The sequence below is a fragment of the Chroicocephalus ridibundus genome, chromosome 1 (assembly GCF_963924245.1).
Source record: "Chroicocephalus ridibundus chromosome 1, bChrRid1.1, whole genome shotgun sequence".
Lineage (NCBI taxonomy): Eukaryota > Metazoa > Chordata > Aves > Charadriiformes > Laridae > Chroicocephalus > Chroicocephalus ridibundus.
In genome coordinates this window covers 84,621,614-84,636,353 of record NC_086284.1, presented here as the reverse complement: position 1 = coordinate 84,636,353, position 14,740 = coordinate 84,621,614, and the positions used below count along the sequence as shown (strand labels likewise).

At 36.5% G+C, this 14,740-nt stretch overlaps 1 protein-coding gene across 4 annotated transcripts in view; it reads right to left on the bottom strand.

The window, feature by feature from the left end:
* Nucleotides 1-14,740, bottom strand: part of OFD1 (OFD1 centriole and centriolar satellite protein) — a 36,151-nt gene that overhangs the window by 14,991 nt on the left and 6,420 nt on the right. For 3 of the 4 annotated variants that reach the window (XM_063341826.1, XM_063341836.1, XM_063341818.1), the window contains 9 exons: nt 12,464-12,637; nt 10,325-10,431; nt 9,328-9,447; nt 6,772-6,845; nt 5,987-6,078; nt 5,654-5,843; nt 4,887-5,017; nt 4,416-4,527; nt 2,353-2,964 (listed from right to left, as the gene is read on the bottom strand). In XM_063341826.1, the coding sequence (XP_063197896.1) occupies nt 2,353-2,964; nt 4,416-4,527; nt 4,887-5,017; nt 5,654-5,843; nt 5,987-6,078; nt 6,772-6,845; nt 9,328-9,447; nt 10,325-10,431; nt 12,464-12,637 (1,612 nt within the window). The remainder of the gene's footprint in view (nt 1-2,352; nt 2,965-4,415; nt 4,528-4,886; nt 5,018-5,653; nt 5,844-5,986; nt 6,079-6,771; nt 6,846-9,327; nt 9,448-10,324; nt 10,432-12,463; nt 12,638-14,740) is intronic. The other variant, XM_063341845.1, reaches the window with a different exon arrangement.

Here is a 14,740-nt window from a genome sequence, read left to right as displayed (position 1 = left end):
TTTTCCTCAGTAACTATTTCTTGATTTGTGTTTCTGTCCAGAGACTGGAGACAGTAAGCAGGAGAAAACAGAAAAGGACCCTGTCCTACTTTTACTTGCTCCTAAAGAAATGGGATTACTCCTTCCCAGTTGAAAGACAAAGCCTGAAAGATATCCAACATGGGCTTGAGAAGGAAACCAGTGAAGTGCATGAGCTAATTTAAAGGAAGAGAGAAGACTGCATACCCTTCCACTGGCAGACTGTGCAGTAAACCAGCTGCTGGATCTGCCAACTGCAAGTATTTTACAGGAGGACCCACTTCTTCCTTTCTCCCTTTGAAGATAGGTGCCGACAGCTGAGCTGCAGTTTGTCCTTAGATGAGTTGACTGTGGTATACCTCACTTAAAGGAAAATCAAATCTCAGACTCATGTCCTCTTGAAATTTATTCTGACCTGTTCAGACTGGCTTCTTCAACAGCACTGAAAAGCTCCATGGAAGCTTCCAGAATGACTGATGGTTTTCTAGCAAAAACACATCTGGTGCTTCAGCCATCTCTAGCACAAAGGATAACACATAAACCAGTATAAAAGCACTCCTTCTGAGAAGACTTTTGAAACAGAGCTGACGTATCAGCGGGGAAGCAACCTACCTGGAAGCAGACAAATCACTCCACAGCACGTTCACACTGAAGCTACAGCGCTTACTGGGGCAAGTACTGCACCAGTTCAACTTGAGAAAACATTATCTAGCTGCAACCCTGTTTCCTACACTACATACCATTCAATTTCTGTAACACCTGAGTCAGTTAATCTGCTCCTTTTTATTCAACTCTTATCCTTCTCCAGAACAAGTCACTCTTCTGCATTAAGCAAAGAACAGATCCAATGGAAAAACCACATCAGCCACCATGTAACTAAGCTCTGACAGGTACAAAGACGGGAAGGATTGTTAAGGTTACGCACTCAACTTTAATTTTGAAATTTCGCAATTTTACGACACAACCCTACTTCTAGGAAAGATTTTAGTGTGTGCAGTATTAAACAGATAGTCTGTAAGCAGTTTATACAGAAGCTGACAAAGAAAAGTTAAACCGTAAAGACTGCTTTGAAAGTTCAAGTTTTTAAATATGTTTTCAGTAACAGAGCATTATGCTCTACATGCAGAATCACAGGGACAGACACAATAGATCAGACTGTTTTGTAACCTGTTTCTAACAGTGCCCATTACTAAACAAAGCTAAACTAAAATTCAAAAAGGAAAATTGCGATACCTTTCTCCTGGCAATATCCACCCCAATATTTCCTCAATCAATATTTGGGCCCTCCTGACAGGGAAGTTTTATTCCTGTATCTATACTTGTTGCCACAGAAGCAATAAATTCCACAACTCACTTATGGTATGAAAAAGTACTTCCCTCTCTTTCCTTTCAATTTCACTGAATTCTGGGATCTGTGAAGCAGCGATTAATCGATCCCTTTTCATCTTTTTCACATCACTCCTTGCGTTCCATATTTCCCACAGTCCACCTCAGCCAACTCTCCTCCAAACAAAGCTCCCCTTCTTATATTTAAACCTTCCTTCACGCAGAAGCTGATCATTATCTTTTCTTTTTTTTGTTACACTTTTTTTCATCCTATTAAATACACTTTGAGCTAGGGTGACAAGAATTGCTTGACTCAAGAAGCGGGTGTACTGCAGATTTGGAACAACATAATTATTTTAAAATTTTCAATTCTTTTCAATTTTGCTTGCTTTTCTGAGTCCTGCCCCTTTAAAAAAAACACCCTACGAAGTAATTATTAGACACTGTGAAATTAATAGCAATTTATAATTTTCCAATCATGACCAAGCACTAATCCCCCCCCCCCCCCCCAATTGCTCAGGAATATTTGATGCCACAGCAAAAAGAAAAACAAAAGCAAATCTGGACCTTTCAGACTGGAAAACTCAATTTAAAAGAAGCCAGACAAAGCAGCCTTCTGCTGCACACGTGAACTACAATAGCTAAATAAAGAGACAGGAATACAGAGGGAGGGTTACTAAAACTAGGACATTACAATAGCAACTTTTGAATGAAACTCTGCATAAGGATACACCCGTAGTGAATCATATGGTGTAGTCTTCTCTTTAAAGCTACCTGAACTAAGTGCAGTGTGTTTAACCTCCCTCAATCTACTTCTCCAGTACTTGTTTCCATGAAGCAGCAATACCCCAAGCAGCTAGCATATTTTGTCTCTGACTTCTCCTGCCTCTTAGCAAATAACAAATGAGTGAAAGACTACTATCACTGCTAAATCTTTCTCTTCCCATAGCACAGGAGGAACAATAAGTAAAATCCCAACACCATGCCGCATTAACAATCGTGACTTACCATCTAAAATCTTCTTGTTACTCAGATCTCTTTCCAATTTGGAAACGGGAGTAGAAGAAAGGCGTCTTGAAGAAGACGCTCCTCTGTGTGGTGGCGTTAAGGGATTTTTAAAGACATCCATCTGCCCGGTTCCTTTGATGTATTTTTCACCTCTGGGACTGCCCAGGGGGGAATGCTGGGAGCTGGGATTATTCTCTAGAAGTTCATGCTGGGTAGTCAAAAGGGGTCTACTAACAGCACACTGTTGAAGTAAAGGGGACTGCATCTTTCTCGGCGTTCTGCTTGCAGCCGCCTCCTGCATGACTCTGTGTTGGTAGTTCCTGTAGGCCTCTTCCAAATGCTCTGCCTCCTTTTCTAGTTCTTTTATCCTAGCCCAGGTTTGCGCCATACACTCCAGGTCAGAATCAGGTGAAGCACTGCGTGGCTGTAACTGTTGACGATAGCCAGCTCTTGGCACCGCATTTACCTTTATCACATCAGTCATAATCGGATTCTTCAGGAATGCACTATCCACATAAATATCATGAGGTACAATTCTGTCACCAGCAAAGTCAAGAACAGAGCGATCGACAAGTGAAGGCTTTGGATTCCGATACACTTCATTTTCCAGAGCTAAATGATACCAAATGAAAGCGAGTGACAGTAAAGAGTGAGAGAGGGAGACCCATAACAAAATAGAAACACTAAAACATGGCATTTAAATTCCAATTTGATCAAAATTATTTAACATGGAATTGTCTTAAGTTTTGAGAATTTAATGGCTTGATTTAAATGTATTTTCAATGTAGCTGCATAGTTGCAATTATCACCGATACTATTTTTTTAATATATAACCCTTCCATGTAAAACTACCCTAAGTATGCACTCTACGATGTTATTTCTTAAATTATGTTTAAATAAATAAATAAAAATGAAAATAACACCTTTTTGGACATGTTATATCCAATCATGCTGTTAAAGGGTAAGGGACACAGGGCAGGCCACAAGTCTTAACAGTTTCCTTCTATTTAGATCAAAAAAATAAATTTGGAGAAAGACATCGCACATAGACAATGTTGTTGCTTTGTTTAAAAAAAGTACTTCTCCAAAATTGTCAGTTAAATTGAATGTTTTGGGGCTGTCTGCTTCCTGGCTTGCACTTGCATGCTTCAGCAAGCCCAAAAGACCAGTCTATAGGGCTGTATCTTTCTCAGCAAAATGACACTTTTTTTCATTATACGTAAATGGTTATTCAATGACATCCTTAACTCTGATGCAAAATGAAAGTCCGTGCAGTACTTTCAGTCATTTAATTAAAATATATATTTTCTATTTTCACACTAACAAATTTCCAATTCCAAATGGAACCAATACTTGCACTATATATGAAAATGTACGTATTGGTCTAATGAATAATATAAAGTATCGCACGTACTCAGCTACAGTGCAACACACGCTGTATGTAATGTACAGTCACTGCAGAATGCAATTCCATATTTTTAGATTAAATACACATCCCAAAACTTTTATTTATCATACTTGATATTAGCAATTTGACAGAAATGCATCCTTAGAACTACATTTCTTCAGCAGACTGAATTGCTTTATGCAAGTGTGTCTTTAATGCCTATGAGGCACATTAGTTATGAGCCTTGACAACTGTTTAAAAGTTAGATTTAAACTTGTGAGATATGCAATACAATTTCAAATTCATTATTCTTATTATGAACGTTGAAAAATCAAAATGCATTAAAACACAATTCGCATCCTGGAAAATGATGATTGTTATCACCAAACGTTAATGTCTTCATACTGCGGAAAATCAGACAATAAAAATATGCGTGTATTCAGGGAGGAACGTTTTCCCTTCCTCCTCTATGTTTGTTTTCTGAAAGGAAGGCAAGTTGCAATAAGTCTGCTTTTTAAATTGATCTTTTAAATAGATTTTGATTTTAAACTTGAAATCTGCTCACTGGTGGTATCTTAGTTCTACGCAACCACAGCTTTTTTAAGCTTCTGGAAGTTCTTATACTGGTTAGGTAAGTGAACTTCATAAAGGACTGCTCTGGTGTAAAGACACAAACCTGCCTGTGTTTGTTTCACCTGAAGTTTCAGTTCTTCAACCTGCACATTTAACTTCCTGACCATAGCTTCAGAGTCCAACAGTTGGGTCTTTAACTGAGCACAACGCTCAACCTATAGAAGATCAAGAGAAAAACAAAAAAAATAATTCAACCAAAAAGAATAATCTCAACTGGCTGAATACTTCTTTCTAAATGTTTTTTAGGTCCAGACAAACCATATACACATAGTATCCTACTGAAAGTCAGTGATGACAACTTAATGACTTGGAAAGATTTACTTTGGTTATGTTGGGTTTTGGGGGGTTTTTTGGTCATTTTTGGTGTCGTTTTATCATCTTTAATGTTATTTACATAAAAATAAGCAGATTACAAACCATCCCTGTAATTACACGCTAAACAGCCTCCACAGGTACATAAACACGAACGACAGGAAGAACAAAAGATTCAAATTATTTAGAAAGAATAGTTTACCTCACTTTGTAGCTGCTTTTCCAAAATCTGTCTATGACTTTCAAATTCATCCAGCGCCAGCTTCCTAGAATGTTCCACTCTCCTCAGCTCCACTTGGCAGGCCAGGTGCTCCGCCGAGGGCTGGGACAGCTCTGCCCAGAAAGAGAAATACTAGACACTCAGCTGTAGAGTAAAGAGTGTGCACTTTTCTACATGACACACCTTCAAAATGTAAAGCTGATTTGGTTTTAGGAACATAACAAGGCTTTGTTTGAATAAAGTACTTCGGGATATTTTTCTTCCGTTTACAAAGGACCAAAATTTTTGTTAGTGTTGTCATTTAAGACTTAGACACGGACTGTCGTGTTCTGGAAAAACACATATCCCTACCTTAAGTAGTGTATATCTCTACTCTCCCGTAATCTCAAATGCACATTAAAAATATTTGGCATTTTATAACTATAATCAGGCAAGCACTTAAAAAAAATAATGCCATATTCTTTTACCAATATTAACCATACTAATGCTATGGTTAGATACATTGCACTGTTTTTTTCAAACGGTGAAAGGGATATTCTTCATATTATTATATCTCTATATACTGACATATTAAAGAAAAGACATTTATAATGTCAAGGACTGTTTCATTTTACACAAACATTAGTTGAGGTTTAATGCAAACTACTAGTAAACATAATACAAAGAATATATTTTAATGAAAATTTACTTCTAAGCAAATACTTGTAGGGAAGCATAAACAAGAAAATTAGTAAATCATTCACACTGACTGTCTCGAAGATGCTGGTTCTCACTGCGAGTTTCATCCAACTGTTGCCTAAGTAGTTTATTCTGCACTTGGAGCTCCAATTTCTCCTCCTTTAGCAAAGGATAGTCTGATACCTCTTTCAGTTTTTCTGTCAACAACTGATTCTGTTTATTTACCAACAGGACCTGGGCCTTCACTGACTCCAAATCCAGCTGCAGATAAAGAACAGTTTAGAAGCTTATGAACTGCTGTAATTCTTAATTATTATTTTTATTTGACATTTACTTTTTTTTCTTAATGTACCTCAAATGCAGCAATTAGAATACAGCTTCTTTAAATTCACATTTACAATTACCTCAAGCTCTTTCGTGCGTGATATAGCTTGCTTGAGTTCCTCCTTTTTTGAATTAACAGCAATGGCTTCTTCATGCAAAAGCACAGCTTTCTCTGCAGGGAAGGATTACAAATGCTGAATTAAAATTAATAGAGTATTACAGTAAAAAAATGTATCAGCAAAAAGCAGTTTAAGTTGCTAAGCCCAACATTCAATTTAATTCAAGACATAAAAATGACTGAATGTCATACACACTGCTTCAAAATTAAGTAAATCACAGTGTGTATATATACATAAGCATACATACAGTCCTTCAGAATTAAGTAAATCAAATTCACATGCACATGATATATCATTTCTTCCACACATCCCTGACTTAAAAGTCTAAATATGTTTATCTGTCCCAGCTCTCTTCCTCAAGCTCCAATTAAACATCTTGTACACAATAAATGTAGAAACTGGCAACCATTCAAGGGTATGGTACCAGGCTGTACCAGAGTTCAATTAAAGAATGAATAAGCTAGCAGGACTTCAGAAGGAGCTGTAAAACAGAAAAAGCAGGATGCTTTGGAGCCTCTGTGCAAAACACCAGCTCACGATCCCCACTGCATTCTGAACTGCAAGGAGCTGCTTACCTGTCACGGGATCCTGCTACATGTTTTTCAAAATCTATTTTGATGGCTTTCTGTCACCTATACCCATCCTACTGAACACTGTGACTATTTAGTAACAACAGTGTTTTGATACCTGTTAGTAAAAGCTGTAGAGAAAAAAAGCTACTTGATTAACCTCAGAGAGATGATTACCTTTATTTTTTTTCTCGTCTTCAGTAACTTTATTGGTTCTGGCTATGTATTCTTCTTTTAATTCAAGCTGATATCTACAAGTAAAAAGAATTAGTTATTCCCAAAGTATATGTGCATGCGCATGTTTATGTGCACTTGTGTAAACTCCAATCTTCCTCGGATTAAACTCTAACGATACAATTACTTATTGACAAAATTAGTTATTGCAGAGCCACTGAAATGGTTGGAAAGGACCCTGCCAATCACCTTGTTCAACTACCTGCTCAAAAAGCAAGACTACCACCAACTCTAGAGCAAGCCAGCTGTGGCCCTTCCTAGCTAAGTTCTGAAAACCTCAAAGGATGTATATTCCACCATCCCTTTGGATGGCCTGCCCCAACGCTGCACTACCCTCCCAGTAAAGTTTCTCTTCTCCACGTCCAACCTGAACTTCCCAAGCCACAATTTACAGCACCTGCCATATGACCTCAGAGGTCACATCTGGTAGTCCTGTAACTATCTTTACAGACCTTTACTAGGACCTCTCCAGTTGCTTCATGACTTTCTTGAATTGGGGAGCCCAAAACTGGGCACGGTATTCCTAGCACAGCCTTTACCAATACATGAAAGGGTTAATAACTTCCCTCAGTCTGTTGGCCATGCTGCTAGTAATATCACCCATCATGCTGCTTGCCTTATTTGCCAGAGCATCCTGACGGATCATAGGCAACCTGGCATTCACTGTAACTCTCATGTCCTATCTTCAGAAACACAGCTACTTGGTCAATTCCTTTTCCCTATTTATACTACCTCATAGGGATATTCTGCCCCAAGTGCAGAGCTTTGCAGTTCTCCTTGTTAAAATTCCTAAGACTTATGTTGGCAGAATCCCCAAGTTTATTAAAGTCTGTCTGCGCTGAAACTCTGCCATTTGTTGTGGAAGCCACTCCCCTTAATTAAGCCTCCTATTCAAAGTTGCTGAGGATGCTCTGTGTCGTCGTTCAGCTCACAGATGAAGGTGTTAGACAGCATGGGTCCAACAGCATCTACAGTACTGGTCCCAGGGGATCTCCACTTGTCATCAGCCACTGGCTAGACACTGAGCACTGCCCAGGTACGCCACTATTCACAGCCCAGCCGTCATCCAACTTTACCATTCAGTTCTTCCGTAATCTACAGGAGCTAAGGAAGCTCAGCATTTTGCATGATTGTGACGTAGATCATAAATGTTTTCAGATATCGCCATATCCATACCCCTGCATTTTTGCAAATGACCCCGACCACTCGGATCTTTCTCCCAATTATGACATTGAATGTTTACCATAGAAATAAAAAAAGATTCATTTTCTAGCAAGCATCATTATTTCTACAGAATAGATAGTAGCACTTTGATACTTTTCATCAAGGATTTGGTACAAAAGGACATGAATTTTATGTTTCTGAGCATTTGCAGCATGTCTAAAATATTTTGTGTGTTGATAAAATAAGCTAAGGAGCAGTTCATCCTTAAAATAATTTGCTTCTCCTCATAAACCCAAAAGCACTTTACAAGCATTATTTGTAACTAGCTGTTATGGACTAGGTAAAACAAGATACCAAGGCAAGTCAATTAGTTGCATTTCACTGGTCTCTGAGAAAAAACCTCAAATCTACTAGGTTTCAGCTGAGGCATCATTCTTATTAAAACCTACTCTTTACATCTTTCCTCTGCAATTTAAATAACGACACACTAACACAGATAATACTTATTGTACGCTGGCTTGCAATAAGAAGTAATGATACATCAGTCATTTGGTTTAACTGCCTAACGGGAAGACTGGTTCATGCCATCAAGCACACATTCCAAGAGCAACTGCCTGCATTGAAGCATCAAGTAACTCTTCAAGTGACCAAAGCCCTCCAAGAAAGTACAAAAGCAAAGTTAGGATATACCCACTGCAACACCTCAAAAGCAGTCACACGTGGTGTCTTTCGTTTTCAAAGGGCATTTCTAAGCAAATTCTTTGAAACCCTGTTCAAGCAAATGGTAGTCAATAAGAGAGGGTGATCTGTAACAGAGAATCCCTCTCCAAAAATGGGGAGGGGTTAAGGTAAGAGCCAATCTATCTGTACAATGGGCTAGTGTGCCTTTCATCCTTTTTTCAAGAAACCTATAACATCTCTTTAGTGCCAATTCCCCCTCCACGCCTCTTCTGCGTTCATAAAATGGTCAGTTCTTTTAATTGTGGTCTAAGGAAGTCACTAATACTGCTTCAGATCTTCTTGTCTAAACATACAACTAACATACACCTCTCTCCAGACAACACCACAGAATTTAAACTACAACAATATAATCTATAATCAAAAGAGAATTCTTTTCTATAGCAAGCTTTTTCTGAACGTGACAGAACATTTTGTCTTACTAACAAAAAGCTAAGCAATAATGTAAAGAATTCAAGCAGATTAAAACAAAAACATGAGCATACGTTTTCGAAGTCCTTGCTTTGTTACACTTTTCAAAAGAAATCCTATGGAATTTATTATTCTGTTTTCATAGGAAGTAGCATGCATCCTATTAGAGACAAAAGAAAAATTTACTTTAAGAGTTCCGTCTTAAGCTTTTGGTCATATGTCTCCTCTATGTTCTTCACAGCAACCTCCCGACGTCGAAGTGCATCATCAATAGCTTTATTTTTCTCTTCTTGAAGTTTCTGAGTGCTGAAATATCCATAAATACACGGACAATGACCAGTTATAAAGCCAAAACTGTGCATTTTTTTTTTAAAATAACATTTAAAGACAATCAAAGGGTGAAATGCTTGCTTGGAACACTGTAGTGATTTAAAATTATCATCAGAATGTGTCATTGTAATTCATTAAGAACAAGAAGATGTGACACAAACTAAACTGCCCTATTTAAAATCCAGTACCAATCAATTATGCAGCTATCCCAGGTTAACCATAGCTCAGTTTCCCACACCAGAAAAGCTTCGGAGGAGATAGTGCTGAGCATGCTATTCTATCAGCACCCTCTGCTGGGTTGTTAAAAGAAACACAAGTTTTTATTAGGGCGATACTCATTTTGCTGTAACAAACGGATGACAAAGTAATGACTTTAAGTAGTATTGAAATCCTGACCAAAAATGGTTTAGTTATTTTTTTTTATTTCATGAAAGAGAACTGATCTTACTAAGGACAAGTCAAAAAAGGTAACGCAGGTCTAAAGCAGCAAAGTATCATACACACACCTCATGAGTGTTAGGGTTACAAACTGTGTTGTTTGGGTGTTGATTTTTTTTTTTTTTTTAATTTAAGCACTTCAATGCAAACATCTGGTTCCTTGCCTCCAAAGTGATGCTGCATTGTTTTGGTTGGATGACGTGGAATAGAAAAAAAAAACCAAACCAAAAGGTCTTTTTGTACGGAGTACCCCTGCTAATAAAGACAGTATATGATACTGCTCAAAATGCAAAACACAACTTCTGGGATACATAATCTATTTGAGTATCATAGAAGCAGCAAAATCTTGAAGCACACTTTCCAGAAAAAGGACAACAGCGTCATTTAGCATTGTATATGCCCTTCAGCAACTTACACTTCAAATGCCTCAATTCTTTGCTTCAGTTCCACCTCTCTGGTCCTTATGACTTCAATATCTTTCAGTAGACTTTGTCTCTGAGCGTACACTTCCTTTGCTTCTATCTGAATCACAAAATATTATCTCTAGTTTTACTTCACACTTTATACAGGCATCTACTGTTTAACACGTTTGAACTTTCAAGGATCTTCTTCAGGAATTGGTCTTACTCCAATAAATATTATTTATAGAGTCATGCTTTGAAACAACATCCAGAATCTACTGTAATTTTTTTTTAATTCCCTTTCTCCTTTTACTCTGAGTAAAAAACATTTTAGATGGAGTCGCTACTAGCTACCTGTCACTACTAGCTATCTATTTCTTTTAAGAAATAGCACTGATTAAAAGTTATGAAAAAGGAAAAATTGTTTTAAAAAAAATACAGAATAAACATGTTTAAACACTTGGCTTTTTTTAATAAACAATAGTTTTGTATAGTCTTCATAAAAACAAAATTGAAAAAACAAATGACAAAAACCTGTGATAAAACCTGTACTTAAAACTGAAACCAAGTAAACCAGCAGTCTTTCAGTTTTTGCAGTTTAACTTATAGAAATCAAACAAATTGTAAAAGGGATTCTCAAAGTGATGAACATGCTAATACCAAAAGTTACATATCTTCTTATTAATAAAAAATAGTTTTTCTTGTCCTTAAGCCCACAAGGCATTATTTCTCTCCAGAGAAATAACAACTGCCTAAGAAGAAGAAAATTATGGTTTTGTAATACAGGTGCTCATATCAAGTTTGCAAGCCATGTGCATTTGACAGTGCTGAAAGACTTAGCTGCTGTTCCTGATGCAAAAAATAGAGCAGTTTGTCAAGCCATATTTCCTGGGCATAATGTTACCTTAGTAAAGGGTTAATTGACCTTCTACATTTAATGTAAATATGCTGCAACTCAGCTGAGCTCCTGGTCTCTCTTAAAAGATTCCCCAGGCCAGTGAAGCATAGACTTCCCAGGGAAGTGCAGAAGCTGGCAAGAGCAACTAAATATTCATACACAATACCTGACGGATATACTGATCTAGTAGTATTTTTTTTTTTTTTTAATTAATTAATTAATTTCATACCCACAGAAGAAGATTGATAGCATAAAATAGATTGTTTTCTTGTAAATTTCTAAGGACATAAACATGACAGTAACTCATAGCATAGTGATAAAATGTTTAATTTTCAGATTGGAAGGAGGTAAATAGTAGAGAACAGTATATAATCATCTATATAGAGACCTGTATGATTGCTTTGTTAACCAATACCATGTGCTCCTGGGAGGTGGGATGGGGCAGACAACAAAACCAAAAAAAACCAAACCACCACAACAACAAAAAAACCCACCGCACCAGAGCAAAAATGTGGTTAGCATTTGTGGATGACTATTATTTGGATAGGAAGGTCTACTGCAGCCAGCAGGGGGATGGCTATGCAAACAGGCAACAGAACAGCAAGCAAACTACGCTGCCAAAAACTGGAAAGTAATAGAGATTGGGAGAAGCAATTTAGAACTACATACAAATTATTGTGTGCTGCAGTAACAGTTACTGCTCTAGCAAAACACCAAGAGTTAACAGCCCAAAGGAGTAACTCATCAACAAAAGTGTTCAAAGAAAGAAAATGAGATGCTAGCTTACAGTAAAGGCAGTGGCTATTAATAATGTTCAATATATAATAACATACAGAAATGGAATATCTGTACCATAGAGACTATATATTCCATTTAGCCTACAGTTCTTCTAAACAACGGCATGAATCTATAGTACAACTAAAAGCTGTGTTCAACTTTTTGTTAGAAAAATATCTCAGTGATCTGAATTCGGCAAAGTTATTAAAACAGAATTAGAAGTATTTATTACATTCAAATGCTTCAATCCTAGCTTGCAGAACTGTTCCTTTTACAGACAGCTCTATTTTAGATATTTACACATACTCATTCTTGCAGTTGCTAATTGCATTCCCCTATTTATGACAACAAAAGTAAATTCAAAGTTTTCACTAATAAGCCAAGTAAGACCTGAAGGTAAATCTTGCAAAGATAAAAGAACACTTTAATCAACTGAACCATTCTGTACTAGATTAAGAAAAAATATTTGGAACTTTACCTCTTGTTGCTTTTGAAGCCTCTCAATAGCATTCTTTTCACGAGAAATCAAGGCTTCAGACTTTGCTTGGTGTGTCCTCTCTAACTCATGACGCAACTCAGAGATTTCTTTCTGGGTCTGCACTTTCTCCTCCATTTTAATTTTTGCTATTTCAACTTCTTTAAAATGTTCTAGCTTACATAAAGGAGAAAGAGTGGGTTGAGTAGGGCCATCTTCAAATTGACAAAGACAATCCCTCCTCAGACAATTCTAAATTTCACTTAGAAATTCTTGTTAGAAACATGTAATAATTGGATGAAAATAAATTACTGTGATAAAGGTATCTTAGCCGTGCATACTATTTACATGACTCACACAGTTTGCATGCATTTATCTGGCATCCCAAAGCAGATCTTATACAAAACTAATAGCTTTAGACAAGAGCAAAACAGAGGCCTATGAAGAAAAACACACTGCAGGAGTGATACTCTGCTTGCTATTAAGGAAAAGCCATACTGTAATTCCTCCTCTGACACTATCTCCATTCTTGCCCCTTTCCCAAAGAACCTCTTTTGGCTAGTGATGCAAGAAATGGCAGAAGCAGACCCATCCTGAATTGCTCAGGAACAACAGAAATTCATCTAGACACTGAAGTGCCGAATGTGTAAAAAAAATGCAGAAGATGGAACTCCACATCAAGAGGGTTACAGAAACAGAAGTCTGATTCATGGACCTCTTAGCACAACTGGAAAAAAGTAAATGCGTACAAACAAGAAAGTATGCATCTTGCAGCCGCACAGCAGAATCACTGGGAACAAGCCTCCATTCAATGTTTGAACTACAATTTATGCAAGAACAAATGGGGTAATAAGGAATTATAATAAAAATTTGGAAGCAAATGGAAAGCAAGCATACAAGGCAAAAAAAGTGAGGAAAAACGAGCAAAAGAATAAAAAGAGAATGATAGAAAAATTGTGAGACTGGAGAAAACGAGGTTAAAGAGAAGGGAAAAGCACAGTAGGAATATCTGATGAAGGAATTCAGGTCTGTAGGCATAAAGTTGGTGGCAAATTGAATAAATGGTGAGACAGTACAGCATCAATTGTACATACACAAATTGGATTAGAAATGTCTTACAGTAATTCACATCACATTGCTAAGGAATCCATGTAAAGTGAATTGAATTTAGAAGTGATTTATATCTGGTTAAGATTCCAATCTCCTTTGTTGCAACTGCTTTGCTTAAAGTCAGCCAAACTTAACAACACACGAATTAACATGTTTTACATACTACTAAGACAGTGCCTGTTGGGGAATAAAGACTAAATGAAAAATGAAGGTAAAAAACATTGGCAGTTTTAACTCTCAGTCCTTCTACTTGTCTAGCTGAATAAATATGACTAAATTGATTTCCTCAAACAGTTTATATGCAGGTAAGTGCCTTTAAAAGTGTGCCTAAGAATTCTAACTGAATATCAGATTATAATTTTTATATCCAAATAAACTATTGATCTTGACAGAAATTAATGGAAAAAAACATATTTAAATGAACTACAGTTGATTTAAATTTTTCTGTACAAAGAAACTGTTGATCTTGACAGAAATTTATGGTAACCCCCCCCTTATTTAAATGAACTGTAGTATATTCTCTCTGCTCCATTTTTTAGACATAAGAATTATCAATGGATTATGTGACAAAAAAATACCTAATTTTATTCCCAAAGTGAAGGAAAAGTCTCTAAAAGAGCTGTCTTCAATTGTAGGAAGAAAAAAAAAAACACACCAGAAATAATTAATAATATTGTCTGTTATGATTTTAGTGATTCTGTGTAATGTTTTGAAATAGTATGCAAATTCTCATCAGTATTAAAAATTAACTCCATTATCTATCAAGCTACACAGCAGCAATTCATGTCTCTCAATTGCTATGCTTTATATTGAAATTCAAGGTTCAAAATTTTAACTGGGAAGGAAAATGAAGAGTATGACTACACAGAGTAAACATTTCTCCATAAAACAAAATAATCAAAGACTAAATAAAATTTAACAAATTAAGACAATCAAAATATGAAAAAGTGTTACAAATTAACATCAGAATAAATAGCTTAATATTCTGTGCACATTTAACAAAAAAGGGGAATGTAAAATATATATGTGCTATATCACCAATTAAAAATTAATATTGGATTAACTTAGGCTTTTGTGTTTGTTGTAACTATTAGATCTTTTTTTTACCTTAAATAGTAAAAGTTTGTAACGTGCAAAGTCAAAATTAACAAATGTTTCCCTCAAATTCAA